This window comes from Oncorhynchus clarkii, chromosome 5, assembly GCF_045791955.1.
Source record: "Oncorhynchus clarkii lewisi isolate Uvic-CL-2024 chromosome 5, UVic_Ocla_1.0, whole genome shotgun sequence".
Lineage (NCBI taxonomy): Eukaryota > Metazoa > Chordata > Actinopteri > Salmoniformes > Salmonidae > Oncorhynchus > Oncorhynchus clarkii.
Genome location: NC_092151.1, coordinates 34,997,845 through 35,014,934, shown reverse-complemented (window position 1 = coordinate 35,014,934; position 17,090 = coordinate 34,997,845). Strand labels below are relative to the sequence as shown.

General features: G+C 44.4%; 1 protein-coding gene across 3 annotated transcripts in view; it reads right to left on the bottom strand.

Annotated features, from left to right (window-relative positions):
* The window catches only part of LOC139408693 (unc-13 homolog Bb (C. elegans)), a 104,332-nt gene that overhangs the window by 57,893 nt on the left and 29,349 nt on the right, over window positions 1–17,090 (bottom strand). For 2 of the 3 annotated variants that reach the window (XM_071152913.1, XM_071152912.1), the window contains exons 3-8: window positions 12,258–12,357; window positions 9,375–9,492; window positions 9,081–9,204; window positions 4,632–4,705; window positions 4,098–4,155; window positions 2,549–2,762 (exon numbers count right to left, since the gene is read on the bottom strand). In XM_071152913.1, coding sequence (XP_071009014.1) covers window positions 2,549–2,762; window positions 4,098–4,155; window positions 4,632–4,705; window positions 9,081–9,204; window positions 9,375–9,492; window positions 12,258–12,357 — 688 coding nt within the window. Of the gene's footprint in view, window positions 1–2,548; window positions 2,763–3,723; window positions 3,754–4,097; window positions 4,156–4,631; window positions 4,706–9,080; window positions 9,205–9,374; window positions 9,493–12,257; window positions 12,358–17,090 lie in introns of all 3 variants that reach the window. The other variant, XM_071152911.1, reaches the window with a different exon arrangement.

Genomic DNA, 17,090 nt, shown 5'->3' with positions numbered 1-17,090 from the left:
TGGTGCCGGTGGTACTTTTTCAGTTTCTGCAGAACCAGAGTGTGGCTGCTTGGGGGCTGAACTAACCTTGTCTGTGAAGGAACTGAATAATGAACTCATAGCATGTTTCACTCCAGATATTCCTGGTTCAGGTGGAGCCTCTGTCTGGGTCTCTTCCTTGACATCAATAGGGGTCCTTGGGTCCTCTCCAGTAGATTCTGTTCTTATGCTGCCCTGGGAAGATAACCTTGACTTGGATGACTTGGGAAGAGACCCATACCTGCTTATTTCCTCCTCTTTTTCAGCCAGGTATTCTGAAACTGTTTCAACTAGGCACTGGAGCTCATCCATGGGATCAACATACTCGTCGCTTGGTTCCTCCACTGGAGACAGCATTGCTTCAGGAGCCCATCCTCCCATTTTCCCCTTTCCACTCTTCTTAACCAGATAACTCTGATACTTGTCTATGTGACCTCCATGGGATGAAGCATACCTGCCTTGGCCCCTCCCATTCTCAGAGTGAATGGCCTCCGCTAAGGAGGCAATTTCCTCTAGCTCCTCCTCTGATCCCATGGAGTACGGCAGCTCCTCCTCTGAATCGTACGCCAAACCTGTTCTCATTCTGGCAGCTTCCTCCTCCTGATAGACCACATAGTTCTCCAAGGTGTCCCCCAGCTTGTTTTTGGCCCACATCCTAGTCTTGTAAAGAAGTCCATTCTTGTATGGCTTGAGGCATGGCGTCATCTGCTCCTCCTCTTCCTCGATCTCTGCCACCTGCCGCAGCACGAGCTCCCCTCTCTTCTGGCGGAGGAGTGCAAGGTCAGGGGGAAAAGGCTCATCTGTGAGTTTCTCCGCCTCGGAGAAGGACAGCCCTCCTGGATCCCGGATCTTTTTTCTCCGCCGCCGATCGATAGTGTCATAGCCCACTGGGTAGGTGGCAGGTATGATGCCACTGTGTTGTGTGCTTTGGCAGAGCGAGCTGCCTGAGGGCTCAGTGAGAGCTCGCCCCATTCGGAGAATAACATCGTCCTCAACCCAACGATTCTCTTCCTTGTCCAGGAACTCGCTCAGGTGATTTCTCCCCTGCACTTTGTATTTGCTTTCCCAATCCTCCACACCCATGCCAGAATCTACAGGGATGATTCTGACCCTCCCTTTATGGTTTATTGCTCTAGTTTAGGTTCATCGATTAAAGAAGCAAAATGGGATGTGCGAGGGGGGGGGGACAAAAACCAGAAAGAAAAAAGCAAACAGAAATTACTGCAAAATATAAGAGGACAGAAAAGTAATAAAGCCCATGTGACTGACAGACAAGCATTAAATACATATGATAAATAAAAATGTTTTTAATGTGTAAATAACAAATTAAATTTGGTGAATGTGTGTTCAGATTGTTTGATATGCCCATTTTATGTGCGTGATGCCGTCATTCTGGGGGATTATCAATAACAGCACAAAAGCCCTGAAATCCAACCTGAAGTATCTCTCTGTCCAAAGTCATTTTACAGACTGCATAGAAATTCGGTCAGGGAGGGCAGTATTTCCCTATAACTGAACCTTCCCTTCCAAAACCAGGGTCACAAAGACCCATATGTGACAATAGCAGGCTTAACTAAGCTCAGTTTCATCCAAACTGCCAAAGAAGTTTCATATAACAATACGTCAATTTTAAATCAGTTTTTCCTGGCTGTAATCCCACTTTTCTTTTCAGATGTTATGGAATTATCCGGATCAGCTTTCTATCTGTCCACACAGACTGAGATTTACCACAATCTCACTGAAGCACATGTTTTCCACAGCAAGTCACACATGTAAGAGAGCAAAGACCCACTCTACACTGGGTACGTGAATGGAGTTGGCAGATTATTTGTGCTCCATCTGGGAAAACATCTAAGCAGTTGGACAATTTCGACATTGTTTAAGACCAAATCTGTTCCTTCTTCAAAGCTACACTGCATTTTGACATTCCATTAACTAAATGAAATTCTATACTAGATCCAAATATACAAATCACCAAAGACTCAATTGCTATTAGCACGTCCTCGGGGACACTGTTCATATATTCAAGCAGGTGACATTGTTTACCTCCTTCCTATGCGGTGTCAAACCATGTGCCAGTGACAAATGAACATAAACTGACTAAATTTAAAGCTGCTCACATTACTTGAGGAATATGCTTGTATTCAGGGTACAACTAAGGCAGCCAATTGATTCTGCCATTCTGTCCCAGGAGGGTGGATGTCCCTTAATCGTCTGAAAGAGGGAAGCCTTCTAACATACAAAACAGCTAAGACTCAGGCCCTCAGCTAACTGGGTCTATTTGCAAAATTATTTATTTACATAGTTTGTTTTAAACAGTTTTCTAACAAAACAAAATAAATGTCCGATACTGCACTAAACATTGTTTTATTAATGTCCTAACTCTGGACATCCTTCACTATCTGTCAGTAAGTATGATTGTAGAATATATGAACAGGTGTGCAATCTTTTACAGTTGAAATTGTGCATTTCTGTGAATTCTGTGTCGGGGCATGTATTGTACGTTTGCGGGTGGTATCAGAAGCTCTACCTGCTACCACGGTGGTCTCTGTAGTCCATGTCAAAGCTGTGGATGGAGTCGGTGCAGGAGTCCAGGTGGTTCTGGAGCCGGGGGCCCATGGGGTACTGGTGCATGGAGGAGTTGGGCTGGGTCGTGGTGTGGTAGCGCGGGGGCAAGCTGTTGCTGGTCTCACTACGGTAGTCACTGTCCCGGTCGTCCACCGCACTGTCATGGTCATCCAGGGCTGTAAAGGGGGAGGGGCAAAAGGACAAGCTCCACAAGATAACTTCTAGAGACCTAGGCATTATAACTGCTAAAATGACTACAGAATCTCCATTCTATCCCACTGATGCTCACAATTTCACAAAAAAAAAAAAAAACATGTTCGCCTCACACATATGAGTTACACAATAAGAACAAGTGGTGATATACACTGGGGTCAGGTAGGGTCAGGTAAGAGGGAGGTAAGGAGGGCAAGGGTCATGCACCTTTGAATGCAAGCCAACCAGGAAGTAAACCACAGTGGGAAGGGGAATGTGATGCAACTGAACGTATAAATCATTAAACAGTCAAAAAGGGACACCCAAATTAATCAGTTAAGGAACTCAAATGCAATTTTGACATCGTCTCTCAGTGACGCAGTCTCAACTTTGGCACGCAAACAGGTCCTTTGGATTGCAGAATGCTGACCCTAAGCTGAGTGGCCAACTTAAGGTGACAGTTGAGGTGGGCTGCGTCCAGACTGATAAGTGAAAAAGATAGTTCAGGACAAACTGATGTTTCGATTTCTCAAAACAGGCTGGCGAACACTGCCCCCTGTCTGTGTGACGATGCTGTTGCATCTCATTGACATTGTTCACAAAGTCATCAACTGCCACTATGCTTATTAAGGTCACCTACTGACTGCAAAAACAGATGTAGGCTTAACTGCTATTGTCCAGTTCTGTTTACATGCAGGTAGAAACAATAACAATGTGTGTGTTTCCATGTCCCGTGGGGAAATTGATAAAGGTGATGAAACTCAAGAAATATAGATGAAACTGACATGAGGTGTAGAGAGAGGAGAGTGTGTGTGTGGGGGGGATATTTCCCCTGGCTGTAGCGATTGTTTTTGGTGCTGGATAACATGCACAATGCATTGAGGATAGGCCAAGGTGAAGCTTTGGGAAGGGATAAAATTCATCACAAAAAAGACTGTTACATACTCAGTGTGTCAGCCCATCCGAAATAGTTGCCTGGTGAGGGTGTTGGCAGAGAAGTAAAGTGAGAGGTAGTGGAGAGTGTGCAAAAACTGTGCATGACATAGGAGGGGAAATTATGACCATGCATGAAAGTGGCATCACTGTGTGTTGACATTCTTCCTAACTTTGCAGGAGTAGTGACTGTTTTGGGAAAAAATGTATTGGATAAAAGGCTTACTTGATGTTAAGTCTGGGTTAGGAGATTCACACATAACTCAGGAATACGACAACTTAAACAACGTGAAAAGCCCAAACTAATGGTAAGCCAGAGAGACACGGGGCTGATGAGAGACCGCCATCTAGTGGGATATTATGGTGTGGAAGTCAGTCCCACTCACAACATTGGGAGGCAGCAAGCGGCATGGGGCGTCTTTGGACCTCATCCTGCAGAGGGTACTGGAGAGAGGAAAAGAGAATAGGAATTGTGACCTCTGACCATCATCCACAACAAAGCATCATCGTCACTCTCAAACTCCTGCATTTGTATAACCACCATGACTTCAATGCCACTGCATGCAATAGTTATCTACAATCTATGTTGTCACTTCAGAGCACAGCAAACAGTGATGAACACATGTCAATACAGTACCTAACCAGTGTTTTCTGTGAGGAAAGAGTCAAATGACCAGAGTTAGTCCCATCGTCTAGTTACATGTATTTTACTGTGTGCTAGTGTATTTTACTGTGTGCAAAGAGCCAAGTGTAACAGAACATTTGACCGCAATGTACATGGTATTTTACAATATGCAAACATAGAGGCTAATTTCATAAATAGATTACCAGTGTAACTGCTTGAAATATAAATACGTACATTTTGTATCTACATATTTGACACACTGTTCCTGGCGCCTTGCATGTTGGGTGGGCCTTACCTCATCATGGATCCTCATAGTGTTGATGCGATCCAGCTTGCCGGTCCAGTACTGTGCCTCATCGTCTGGGATGTCTGGCAGAGAGGGGTGCAGACACACACACACACACACACACACACACACACACACACACACACACACACACACACACACACACACACACACACACACACACACACACACACACACACACACACACACACACACACACACACACACACACACACACACACGGGTGACTGGTGAGCTGCATCCTAACCTACACCATCCGTGCTCCCACATACACCATGCTGCCATTACATATTCATGTCCCTTTAAATATATCATAAGCCACTTAAGAATAAGACATTACAAATAGTTGGCTCGGCCCTCAAACTGCACTGTTGGGTGCCAGGGCCCGGTATTACAGCTCCACTGTAGAAACGTTTGTAATGACAGAGACAAATGAATGCACAGAAGAAAAGGATCATAGTCGTGACAGAACTTCAGAGACATAAGAAGCACAGAGTACAGGAGTGTTATGGGCTGCAAAACTGCACAAGCCTTTACTTGAGGACATAACCAGCCCAACAAGTGACTAATGTACAGACAGATAAAGTACACATTATTACCTACTACCAGGGTATTATGATGGCGCCGTGGGGGGGGGGGGGACTGCCGTCTTAACTGCTGTTAATCAACCATGCTATTTTGTTTGTTTTTTGCGTTGTTTGTAACTTCTTTTGTACATAATGTTGCTGCTACCGTCTCTTATGACCGAAAAGAGCTTCTGGACATCAGAACTGCGATTGCTCACCTCAAATTGAATGAATAGTTCTTCAATGAGTCGGATGGGAGGGAAATACTACTACAGAAACCCGACCAGATCCCCGTGATTCACTTGAGAAGGAAACTGAGATTTGTGAAAAAAGATCAGGGTGCCTTGCTAGGATTAGACGAGTGGCTCATCTGCCCTTACCTTCCATACTGCTAGCTAATGTTCAATCGATGGAAAATAAATGGGACGAGCTGAAAGCACATATATCCTACCCAGGGGACATTAAAAACTGTAATATCTTATGTTTCATTGCATCGTGGCTGAACAACGACATTAAGAATATACAGCTGGTGGGTTATGTACTGTTTCGGCAGGACAGATCAGCAGACTGGTAAGACACGTGCGGGGGCCTATGCATATATGTGAACAACAGCTGGTGCACGATATCTAAGGAAGTCTCAAAGTTTTGCTTGCCTGAGGTAGAGTATCTCATGATAAACTGTAGACCACACTATCTACCTAGAGAGTTTCTGTATTTTCCGTAGCTCTCTACATACCACCACAGACCGATGCTGGCACTAAGACTGCACTCAATGAGCTGTATACCGCGATAAGCAAATATGAAAACTCTCATCCAGAGGTGGTAGTAGCCGAAGACTTTAATGCATGGAAACATAAATCAGTTTTACCTAATTTCTATCAGCATGTTAAATGTGCAACCACCTTTACCCTACACACAGAGGTGTACAAAGCTCTCCCTCGACCTCCATTTGGCAAATCTAACCATAATTATATCCTCCTGATTCCTGCTTACAAGCTAAATTAAAGCAGGAAGCACCAGTGACTCGGCCCTCCCAAAAAGTGGTCATATGAAGCAGATGCTAAACTACAGGACGGCTTCGCTAGCACAGACTGGAATATGTTTCGGGATTCTTCTGATAGCATTGAGGAATACAGTCACTTGCGTTATCAATAAGTGCATCAAGGATGACGTCCCCAGTGACTGTACGAACATACCCCACCAGAAGCCATGGATTACAGGAAACATTCGCACTGAGCTAAAGGTTAGGGCTGACGGAAGCTTATAAGAAATCCCTCTATGCCCTCCGATGAACCATCAAACATGCAAAGCATCAACACAGGGCTAAGATCAAATCATACTACACCGGCTCCGACGCTCGTCAGATGTGGCAGGGCTTGCAAACTATTACAGACAACAAAGGGCAGCACAGCCAAGAGCTGCCCAGTGACACAAGCCTACCAGACGAGCTAAACTACTTCTATGCTCGCTTTGAGGCAAGGAACACTGAAACATGCATGAGAGCATCAGCTGTTCCGGACGACTGTGATAACGCTCTGAGTAGCCAATGTGATTAAGACCTTCAAACAGGTCAACATTCACAAGGCCAGATTGATTACCAGGATGTGTACTCTGAGCAGGCGCTGACCAACTGGCAAGTGTCTTCAGTGACATTCCCTGTCTGAGACTCTCCCTGTCTGAGTCTGTAATACCAACATGTTTCAAGCAGACCACCATAGTCCCTGTGCCCATGAACACTAAGGTAACCTGCCTAAGTGACTACCGACCCGTAGCATTCACGTCGGTAGCCATGAAATGCTATGAAAGGCTGGTCATGGCTCACATCAACACTATTATCCCAGAAACCCTAGATCTACTCCAATTTGCATACCGCCCAACAGATGATGCAATCTCTAATGCACTCCACACTGCCCTTTCACAGCTGAAGAAAGAAACACCTATATGAGAATGCTATTCATTGACTACAGCTCAGCGTTCTACACCATAGTGCCCTCAAAGCTCATAACTAAGCTAAGGACCCTGGGGCTAAACACATCCCTCTGCAACTGGATCCTGGACTTCCTGACGGGCCGCCACCAGGTGGTAAGGGTAGGTAACACATCCGCCACGCTGATCCTCAACACGGGGGCCCCTCAGCTACCTCCTGTTCACTCATGACTGCATGGCCAGACTCCAATACCATTGCAGATGACAACAGTGGTAGGCCTGATCACCGACAAGACAGCCTATAGGGAGGAGGTCAGAGACCTGACTGTGTGGTGCAAGGACAACAACCTTTCCCTCAACGAGATCAAGACAAAGGCGAAGATTGTGAACTAAAGGAAAAGGAGGACCGAGCACGCCCCCATTCTCATTGACGGGGCGTCCACATCACCAACAAACTAACATGGTCCAAGCACACCAAGACAGTCATGAAGAGGGCACGACAAAACCTATTCCCCCTCAGGAGACTGAAAAGATTTGGCATGGGTCCTCAGATCCTCAAAAGGTTTTACAGCTGCACTATCGAGAGCATCCTGATGGGTTGCATCACTGCCTGGTATGGCAACTGCTCGGTCTCCGACTTCAAGGCACTACAGAGGGTAATGCGTACGGCCCAGTACATCACCGGGGCCAAGCTTCCTGCCATCCACGACCTCTATACCAGGTGGTGTCAGAGGAAGGCCCTAAAAATTGTCAAAGACTCCAGCCACTCTAGCATTAGATTGTTCTCTCTGCTACCGCACGGCAAGCGGTACCGGAGCGCCAAGTCTAGGTCCAAGAGGCTTCTAAATAGCTCCTACCCCCAAGCCATAAGACTCCTGAACAGCTAATCAAATGGCTACCCAGACTATTTGCATTGCCGCCGCCGCACCCCCCCCCCTGGAACATTGCTGCTACTCTCTGTTATCTATGCATAGTCACTTCAATAACTCTACCTACATGTACATATTACCTCGACACCGGTGCCCCCACGCTTTGACTCTGTACCGGTACCTCCTGTATATAGCCCCACTATTGTTATTTACTGCTGGCTCTTTAATTATTTGTTATTCTTCTCTTATTTTCCTAGGTATTTTATTAAAACTATTGTTGGGCTTGTAAGTAAGCATTACAATGAAAGGTCTACACCTGTTGTATTTGGCCCATGTAACAAATACAACTTGATTTGATGCCGCTGGTCTATTAGAGCAGAGCTCCCACTCCCTCCCTGTGCCCGGATGGGCCATGATCCTTTACAGAGACACTGGACATTAAAGAGAGCCGAACACAAAAGGCCAGGGCTTCAAAGGCAGATGAAACCAAACCCTTTTCCTGGTGAATGAATGGGATCAATTGTACAAAGAACCCAGACAAACACACAGCCTCACCTACCCTACCTTCAAAGGCCTGCCTTTAAACACCTGAAAGTAGCCCAAGCACCTCCCACAGTTTTAACTTTGAAGCTACCAATCTGAAGTGTTTTAGGCACGCCGACGCCAATACTGGCAACATTAAGGGACAGTGATGTCGAAAGTGACGTACAAATTACATAACTGTTCCCTCTCAGTGTGGAGAGACGAGAGTGGCTGCATCCAAGAGGCTCACTACTCAACCTGCTGGCATTTCAGCCAATCGATATCATGTCTGGTGACGTACGTTAAAGCACAGGTCATTGGAAAATCTACTACTGTATAAATCATTACTGTGCCTTATGTCTGTCACATCTTCCAATGCAACAACAAAAACAGACCTACAACATTTCAGCATCGTACCTTTAGGTACTATAACTGTAAAAGCTATTTGACCATGTACTGTATAGAAGCAACAAATACATTTTAAAGAGAGCCAATTATATAAAAGAGATAGCTATGTGCCCAATCGAAAAATGGTGATCTATATGACATTTTACCGAAAGGCAGCTCAAAGCGCGTGTCTAGCAGAACCCGGTGGGGAGTTGGGTTCTTGGTGCCGTAAATCTCATCAGCCTTCATCAGAACCTCAGCGTCCAGGAAGGTCCACTCCCCTGAGCCCTCCTGAAGGAAGAGGAAGACAAGGTCAGAGGTCATAAACAAACCAGATTAAACCAACCGGGCGGTGAACTAGTGCCCAGACATATGTGTACATGGTTTCAACATTTGAGCTGGATGTCTGATGTAATTGTGTGCGTACGTTTGGATGCATGTATGCGTTCTGTGTTCCTCACCTCCTCTGACTGGCGGATGCTCTTGAGGGGGATCCAGGCAGTCCCCAGCATAGTGTCCCAGATAAGGCCTTTGTTCCACACCTCCACGATGAGCCCCAGGTCCAGACGGTTGATCTCACTGGAGAAACAGAGGATGGGAATGAAGGAGATTGGGTCATAATCAACTCTCATTTGATAAAGTTTGATAGACAGAAATTGGTATTAAGAGAGACAAAGTGATTGAGCCCATAGGTAACAATGTAAACTGTAAATATTCTAAAGGATGGTTGCATTTATTATGTAGTGAGTCACATCCATTCAAATGGAAACGTCGAAGTAACTATGACAACAGAAACTGGGATAAGTACTACTGTCTGGCCTGCTGCTCATCGACTACTTGTGGTCTTTGTTTACGCATCATGTCAGACGTTGTGATGCATTCAGTCCTTTATTTGCCATTCAAATGGAAGCAAAGCCTGCTAACAATAAAAGAGCATCTCCTTTGAAAGAGACTATTGCTCGTGATGTATCGATCTCATTTGCATACTGGCATCGACCGTGGTTGACAACTTAATGTGGCAAAAACAATAGAAAGATGAGAGAAGATAATTATCAAAAGTGCACTGCCCTAAGTAACAGTGGCAGTAAGAGTGAGCCCAGGTGCAAACAAAGATATTGTAACCACTCACACTTAAAGAGATGCACCAAATGACGACAACACTATTACCCTAATGAGAAAACCATTCACTGTCAATCTCTTAGGCTCTTTTGTTGCCACAGTGAATGCAAACATGATCAACCAGGTACTTGTATAAACTGCTTATGGTCATAAAGTAATTGGTCATACCAATATACTTTTAGAAAACAAATAAACAATGAGAAGACAATTTTGCACATATTAAAATAGTAAACAGACTCAATCACACACTGAATTCACTTTGAGCTCTCTTTCTGCAGCATAGAAACAAACTAAAGAACCCACGGCACAGACTGATTTCTGTGAAAGCAGCATCCAGAAATCCATTAACGTTTCATTTGAGCTTCCCATTGTCTGTGGAGTGAGATGGGAATGAACCACAGGACCCCACCCCAACAGGCTTTGGGAAACAATGCTGGAAAATACTGCATTTATAATTTACCCCCATTACTTTCTCTAAACACTAAAAAAGCAGGGATAGGACAGAATGATGATTAATTGATGGGTTGCCATAGAAACATATGGTTCTTTTGAGGCCTCATTCAAGCACAGAAACATTAAGGCTCTCCTCCATGTCACTTCCTGGAGCACCCCGTCACGGAAACAGTGAGAGATCCTTCCATTACCACAAATCGTCAAAAACAACACCATCACAGTCAGTGTAAACATAAGCCCCAGTCCAAATGAGACAATTCCATGTAGGCTCTTAACATCACATACTGTAGGCTTGGCTCTATCAAACTCTGTTGTATTTGTAAACCGAAAGAACATTAAGAACAATAGGATTATAATGACTCTGAGCTGCATAGCAGAGGCGCTATGGAAAAAGCCCTACCTAGAGATAAGGCGAGTGTGGGATGTAAGATATACATATCGATCCACAGCTGTCACTACACGCCTGTTTTCTGTAACCTCTGGTGGCCTGAGCATGTCTCTAGGTGGGGATGGCCATTCAAATCAAATAATCAAATTTTCTCACAAGGAAGGTGTGGTCTGATCTGGACTCCAGTCTCGCTCTGGCTAACATAGAAACAGAAGCCTGGCCTGACAAACCATAAGACCCTTTGGCAATCTGCTATGTCATTAAGAAGACCAACGTGCAGCCATCCACTAAAGTATTCGGAGTCAATTATATAGAATGTGATCGATATCAATTAGGGAAGCTGTTCCATAAAGGTTGACCCACAGAACTAATAGGCTACAGCTTTCTGGCAAGAAAACATCACTGAAGGAGGAAGAAATCGAGCTGAGCCAGTTTTCAGATAACAGTAAACTTGTTTATTTTCCGACACACTAGATATCATTTTTAACATGCCAATGCCATTCGCTAGCGCTTCAATTGCTCACCTCAGCTAGACCATACACTGTCCTGTTCATTGGCATAGGACTTGTAGTTTGTGCTAAACTAACACATTTGCTAAACATGATTTACATACAGGACTAACAGGTGGTGCTCGTCAAGGGGCCTGAGCTGAATGTTTGATGGCAACACTGTTGAGTGATGTGCTAAGCTATCGTATTGTGTTTCATAAATAGTACTAAGGCAGAGCATTTACACGCCGCAACATCCTTGTGAAAGTTCTGGAAAAATAAACAGAACGATGACCACACACACAAAGAGTAAATCTACAGTTACAACATAACAGCCTACAATCAGAACACTAAAATGAGGAGATGAGACGATTAACAATAAGTGAACAGCTGCGAGAACCGGTTAGCTACCTTTCTCGAAACAACAACCCACCTGGTAGTCAACAAATGGGGACAAAACTGGAAATCCCTGACTGTGACCTACTGTCACGTATTACTGTCTGAAAATCATAAACCTGAAGTGTAGCTACAGAGCTTTACCACCAGCGGCAGGCTAGCTTTCCTGCTCTCACCTGTCTGTAGGGTAGAGCACTCGGGTGATTGCATCTGCTGCATAAAAGGTGTTCGTGACTGAGCATGGAGGACATACTGTCACAATAAAGTCTGTTGAGCTCAGAGCCATAGAGCCTCCCTTTATCTTCACTCTCTGATCCTCATTGACCAAAACAAACCTGATGTTACATGATTCCGTTGACACGGTATGAAAACAGCGACACTTACAGAGCCCTCAGACTATTCTATACTCCACACAAACAGGTGTGTTGTGGCCTATACGACAGTGTGTGAGTGCATAGGACAGGAAGAGCAGTCTAAGTGTGTGGTCACTGGTCACTTACAACATAAAGTCCTGCTCCCAGCATGGCTGGTCCCCTCGCACGGTGATGGTGGTGCTCTTGACATTCTGTACCTTCAGAGTCACATATGAATTGAACTTGTCTGTAATACAAAGAGATGAGAAAGGAGGTTAAAAGCCTGCACGATGACATAAGACCATGGAGGTGACTCCTATACACGGAATACAAATATAACCCGCAACATGTAAAGTGTTGGTCCCATATTTCATGAACTGATAAGATTGCACAAATTTGTTTACATCCTTTTTAGTGAGCATTTCTCATTTGCCATACCAATACGTTGATTACACAGCTTGATCATTACACAGGTGCACCTTGTGCTATTGACATTAAAAAAGAGCATTCAAAAATGTGCAGTTTGTCACACAACACCACAGCTGTCTCAAGTTGAGTGTACACAATTGGCATACTGATTGTAGGAATGTCCACCACAGCTGTTGCCAGATAATTGAATGCTATCGCCACCTCCAACGTTGCTTTAGAGCAGTGGTTCCCAAACTTTTTATAGTCTCAAACCCCTTCAAACATTCAACCTCCAGCTGCGTAACTCCTCAAGCACCAGGGTCAGCGCACTCTCAAATGTCTTTTGCCATCATTATAAGCCTGCTACACACACAAACATAATAATTAGTGTGTTTGTGTCACAACCCAGCTTCTGGGAAGTGACAAAGAGCTCTTATAGGACCAATGCACAAATAATAATTAATAATTTAGCTCTTTATTTAACCATCTTACATATAAAACCGTATTTGTTCATCAAAAATGGTGAATAACTCACCACAGTTTAATGAGAAGGGTGTGCTTGAAAGGATGCACTTAACTCCGCAATGTTGGGTTGTATTGGAGAGAGTCTTAGTCTTAAATCATTTCACACAGTGTGTGCCTGTATTTAGTTGTTTTCATGCTAGTGAGGGCCGAGATACCACTCTTACATAGGTACGTGGTTGCAAAGGGCATCAGTGTCTTAACAGCGCGATTTGCAAAGGCAGGAAATCTGGCAGTGGCGTCTGATTAAATCAAATTTTCACAGAACCGCTTGTTGCAATTTGGCTCTTGTTCAGATATTGGTAAGTGGACTGGTTGCAGGGCATGAAAGGGATAACGAATCCAGTTGTTTGTGTCAGTCATCCATTTCAGGAAAGTACCTGCGTAATTGCATACCCAGGTCACTCAGGTTCACATTTTACATTGTCCGTAAGCTTTAGTTCATTTTCACACACAAAAAAATCCTACAGTGATGGAAAGACCTGTGTGTGGTCTTTGTTAATGCAGACAGAAAAGAGCTCCAACTTCTTAATCATAGCCTCAATTTTGTCCCGCACATTGAATACAGTTGGAGATTCAGCGAGAATTTTTTTTAATAATACTTTTAATTTTTTTAAAAATTTTATTATCACCCAGTCATGTGAGAAACTCATCACCACACAAGCAGTCAGACAAGTGAAAATTACGGTCAGTAAAAATAAAAAATTTAAACACGTGGCAATACTTTGCCTCTTGATAACCAGTGCATTTCTCTCTGTTGTAAAAGCGTTACATGGTTGCTTCCCATATCATTGCATAGTGCAGAAAATACACGAGAGGGAGCCTTGCTTTACCATTTTCACTGTAGTTTCCAAAACGTCTTTCAAGCTGTCAGGCATTCCTTTGGCAGCAAGAGCCTCTGTGTACCCAAGTGGCGTTGGGAGCAACGGCTTGCATGCACGTTACCACTCCACTACGTTTTCCTGTCATGGCTTTTGCTCCATCAGTACAGATACCAACACATCTTGACCACCAAAGTCCATTTGATGTCACAAAGGTGTCCAGTACTTTAAAAATATCCACCTCTGTTGTCCTGGTTTTTGAGCAAACGGAATGAGCAGCAGCTACGTTAGGCTACATACAGACCGTTAGTGGAACTCCCACGAGAGAGTAATTGTTAATGTGAGTGGATGTTAATTATTTTACTAGGCTACCTTTATTTGATAGTGTTATTTCGCTGAACAGTAGATGGTTTAATTTCATTTTTGGCAGTGAAACGAGGCTACTCAGGCAAGAAAAAAAACTCACCCAAATGTATAACCCCGTTGGAAAATCGAAATGGACTGTTTGAAAATGGTAAATCACATTTTTATTTGGCGTAACCCCAACGGCATTGCCACGTACTTCTGGGTGGGAGTAGCCGTTTTAGAACATTTGGCAGTACGTCCAACAGGCCTCACAACCGAAGCCCATGTGTATGGGCGAGCAGTTTGCTGAGAGTCCCATGGTGGTGGTGGGGTTATGGTATGGGCAGGCAGAAGCTACAGACAACGAACACAATAGCATTTTATCGATGGCAATTTGAATGGACAGAGATACCGTGACAAGATCCTGAGGCCCATTGTCATACCATTCATCTGCTACCATCACCTCATGTTTCAGCATGATAATGCACAGCCTCATGTTGAAAAAATCTGTACACAATTCCTGGAAGCTGAATATGTCCCAGTTCTTCCATGGCCAGCATACTCACCAGACATGTCACCCATTGAGCTTGTTTGGGATGCTCTGGATCAACATATACTACAGCGTGTTCCAGTTCCCGCCAATATCCTGCAACTTCACACAGCCATTAAAGAGTGGGAGAAGACTCCACAGGCCACAATCAACAGCCTGATCAACTTTATGTGAAAGAGATGTCACGCTCCATGATGCAAATGGTGGTATATTTTTGTTCAGTACACAATACTGATACAGTATTTATCCCCACCACATAATTAGGATAGGGTTGTCATGCTGAAAGTACCTCAGTAATTGTGGGAGGGGACAAAAGAGAAAGATACAATTGAGTCAAACATATTACTGTGTACATGTAGGAGACGAAGTCTCCATATTACTTTGTCTTTATATGACATAGGCAGTAATCTGCAGGACATCAAATGATTTTCCAGACAAGAATCATAGAACTTCTGTATGTAGGTCAGAAAACAAAAACATGGTGGCTGACGTGGCCATGATGGGATGCAGTAACATGATAGTAACATGATTGACCATAGATCAAACTTCAGGCCTGTACAGTAGCAGTAAAGCTAGCTTGGCCAACAGCTTCACTTAGTCTTTGTGCGACTGTGACGGTTGGCAACATTAGTGAGAGACCAAGGAGATAAGTCTGTTCCCCCCCCCCCATGCTAATCTCACTACAGAGTCGGACACCGCCAGGGTGGCAGCAAAATATAGCCTAGCCATTCTCTCCCCAGGAAGATCCGATTCCCTCACTGCAGAGCAGCCTCCCGAACATAGCTCTGGGAATGATCACCACTTCACCTCGGATACTGAAACAAGCCAGTACATAAGACTACGTGATGCAGAGACAGTCGGTATACTTGTGACCTGCTTCTACAGCAGAAAAGGTCACTGTCATCAATCATACTATGAAGTTAAAGACTAAGGTTAAAATACCATTGATTCATAAACATTGAAAAAGGCAGCACTGAAGCAGGTCGTTTCATTTAATAAAACAATGATAGGCAAACTATTTCATATTTACTGTAGGATATTATACTGACTGTAGAAAACATTAGGAATCTGTTAAATCAACTTCAGTGTAGATGAAGGGGATGAGACAGGTTAAAGAAGATGTTTAAGCCTTGAGACATGGGTTGTGTATGTATGCAATTCAGAGGGTGAATGGGCAACACAAAATATTTTAGTGCCTTTGAGTGTGTCAAGAACTGCAACACTGCTGGGTTTTCCACGCTCAACAGTCTCCCTTGTATATCAAGAACGGTCCACCACCCAAAGGACATCCAGCCAACTTGACAACTGTGGGAAGTATTGGAGTCAACATGGACCAGCATCCCTATGGAACACTTGACACCTTGTAGTCCATGCCCAAAGAACTTTAGGGGTGCAACTCAATATTAGGATGGTGTTCCTAATGTTGTATACACTTAGCGTATAGTACAGTATACTATGTTGTGTACCAAATCTAAATAATTGGTAGAGAAGACAATCTCCATCTTGATTGTTATTGAAATATATGAAGGCCACAACATGAAACATATTCCACTTTAGTGGTAGGAGGATATGCAACCAGACGTTGGCTGGCCCTTCAGTCTGAAGTTGCATTGTTAACTCCCTCTATCCCTCCAGCAGCACTGACATGGAGAGAGGGATGACAGGAGGAGGGTAGATCAGGATGAGCCCATCCCAGTGGCCCTGGCCGTAGTGTACAGCTTTACACAGCCAATGCTCACCCTCAACGTCAGCATAACATAACGTTGTTGGTTGGTTTCTCCCAAAAAGGGAGCCAGCAGCGGTTTGCAGCGGCGCCAGCCCAGGGGAGATTAGAGCCCGTGTGACATAACCACCACTTTTCATTTCCTGTGCCAGTTTGCGAGAGCGGGCGGGCCCGACACGTGCCTGCTGACGCACTCTGCTAGCTACCAGCCCCCGCGCCACCCCCGCCCTCCCATAGTGCTGTTGGTTCTGCTTGACCCACAGCCTGGGGCAGAGGGGAGGGGCCAGGATTAGAAACAGTCATCTAAACTATCAGATACAGTGGTAGTGGTACCGTAACACAGCTACACAAACACGCCAGCACCAAAGCGCTCAGACTATGGATTTGAATGTCGTCCAACAAACCAGTAGACAATTATATACAACACTCAGGAAAATGACCTGTTTTCCAAGAGCGGTGATCTCCGACAGACACGCATTCACGCAAACCCACCTATCGACCTGGGAAAATATACATGTAACCAGATTAGTTTTAGACTGGTTAAATCACATCCCAATGCCTCTCCACCGGTTTACAAGGTGACAAAAATAAACATTTATTATGCCATGGAC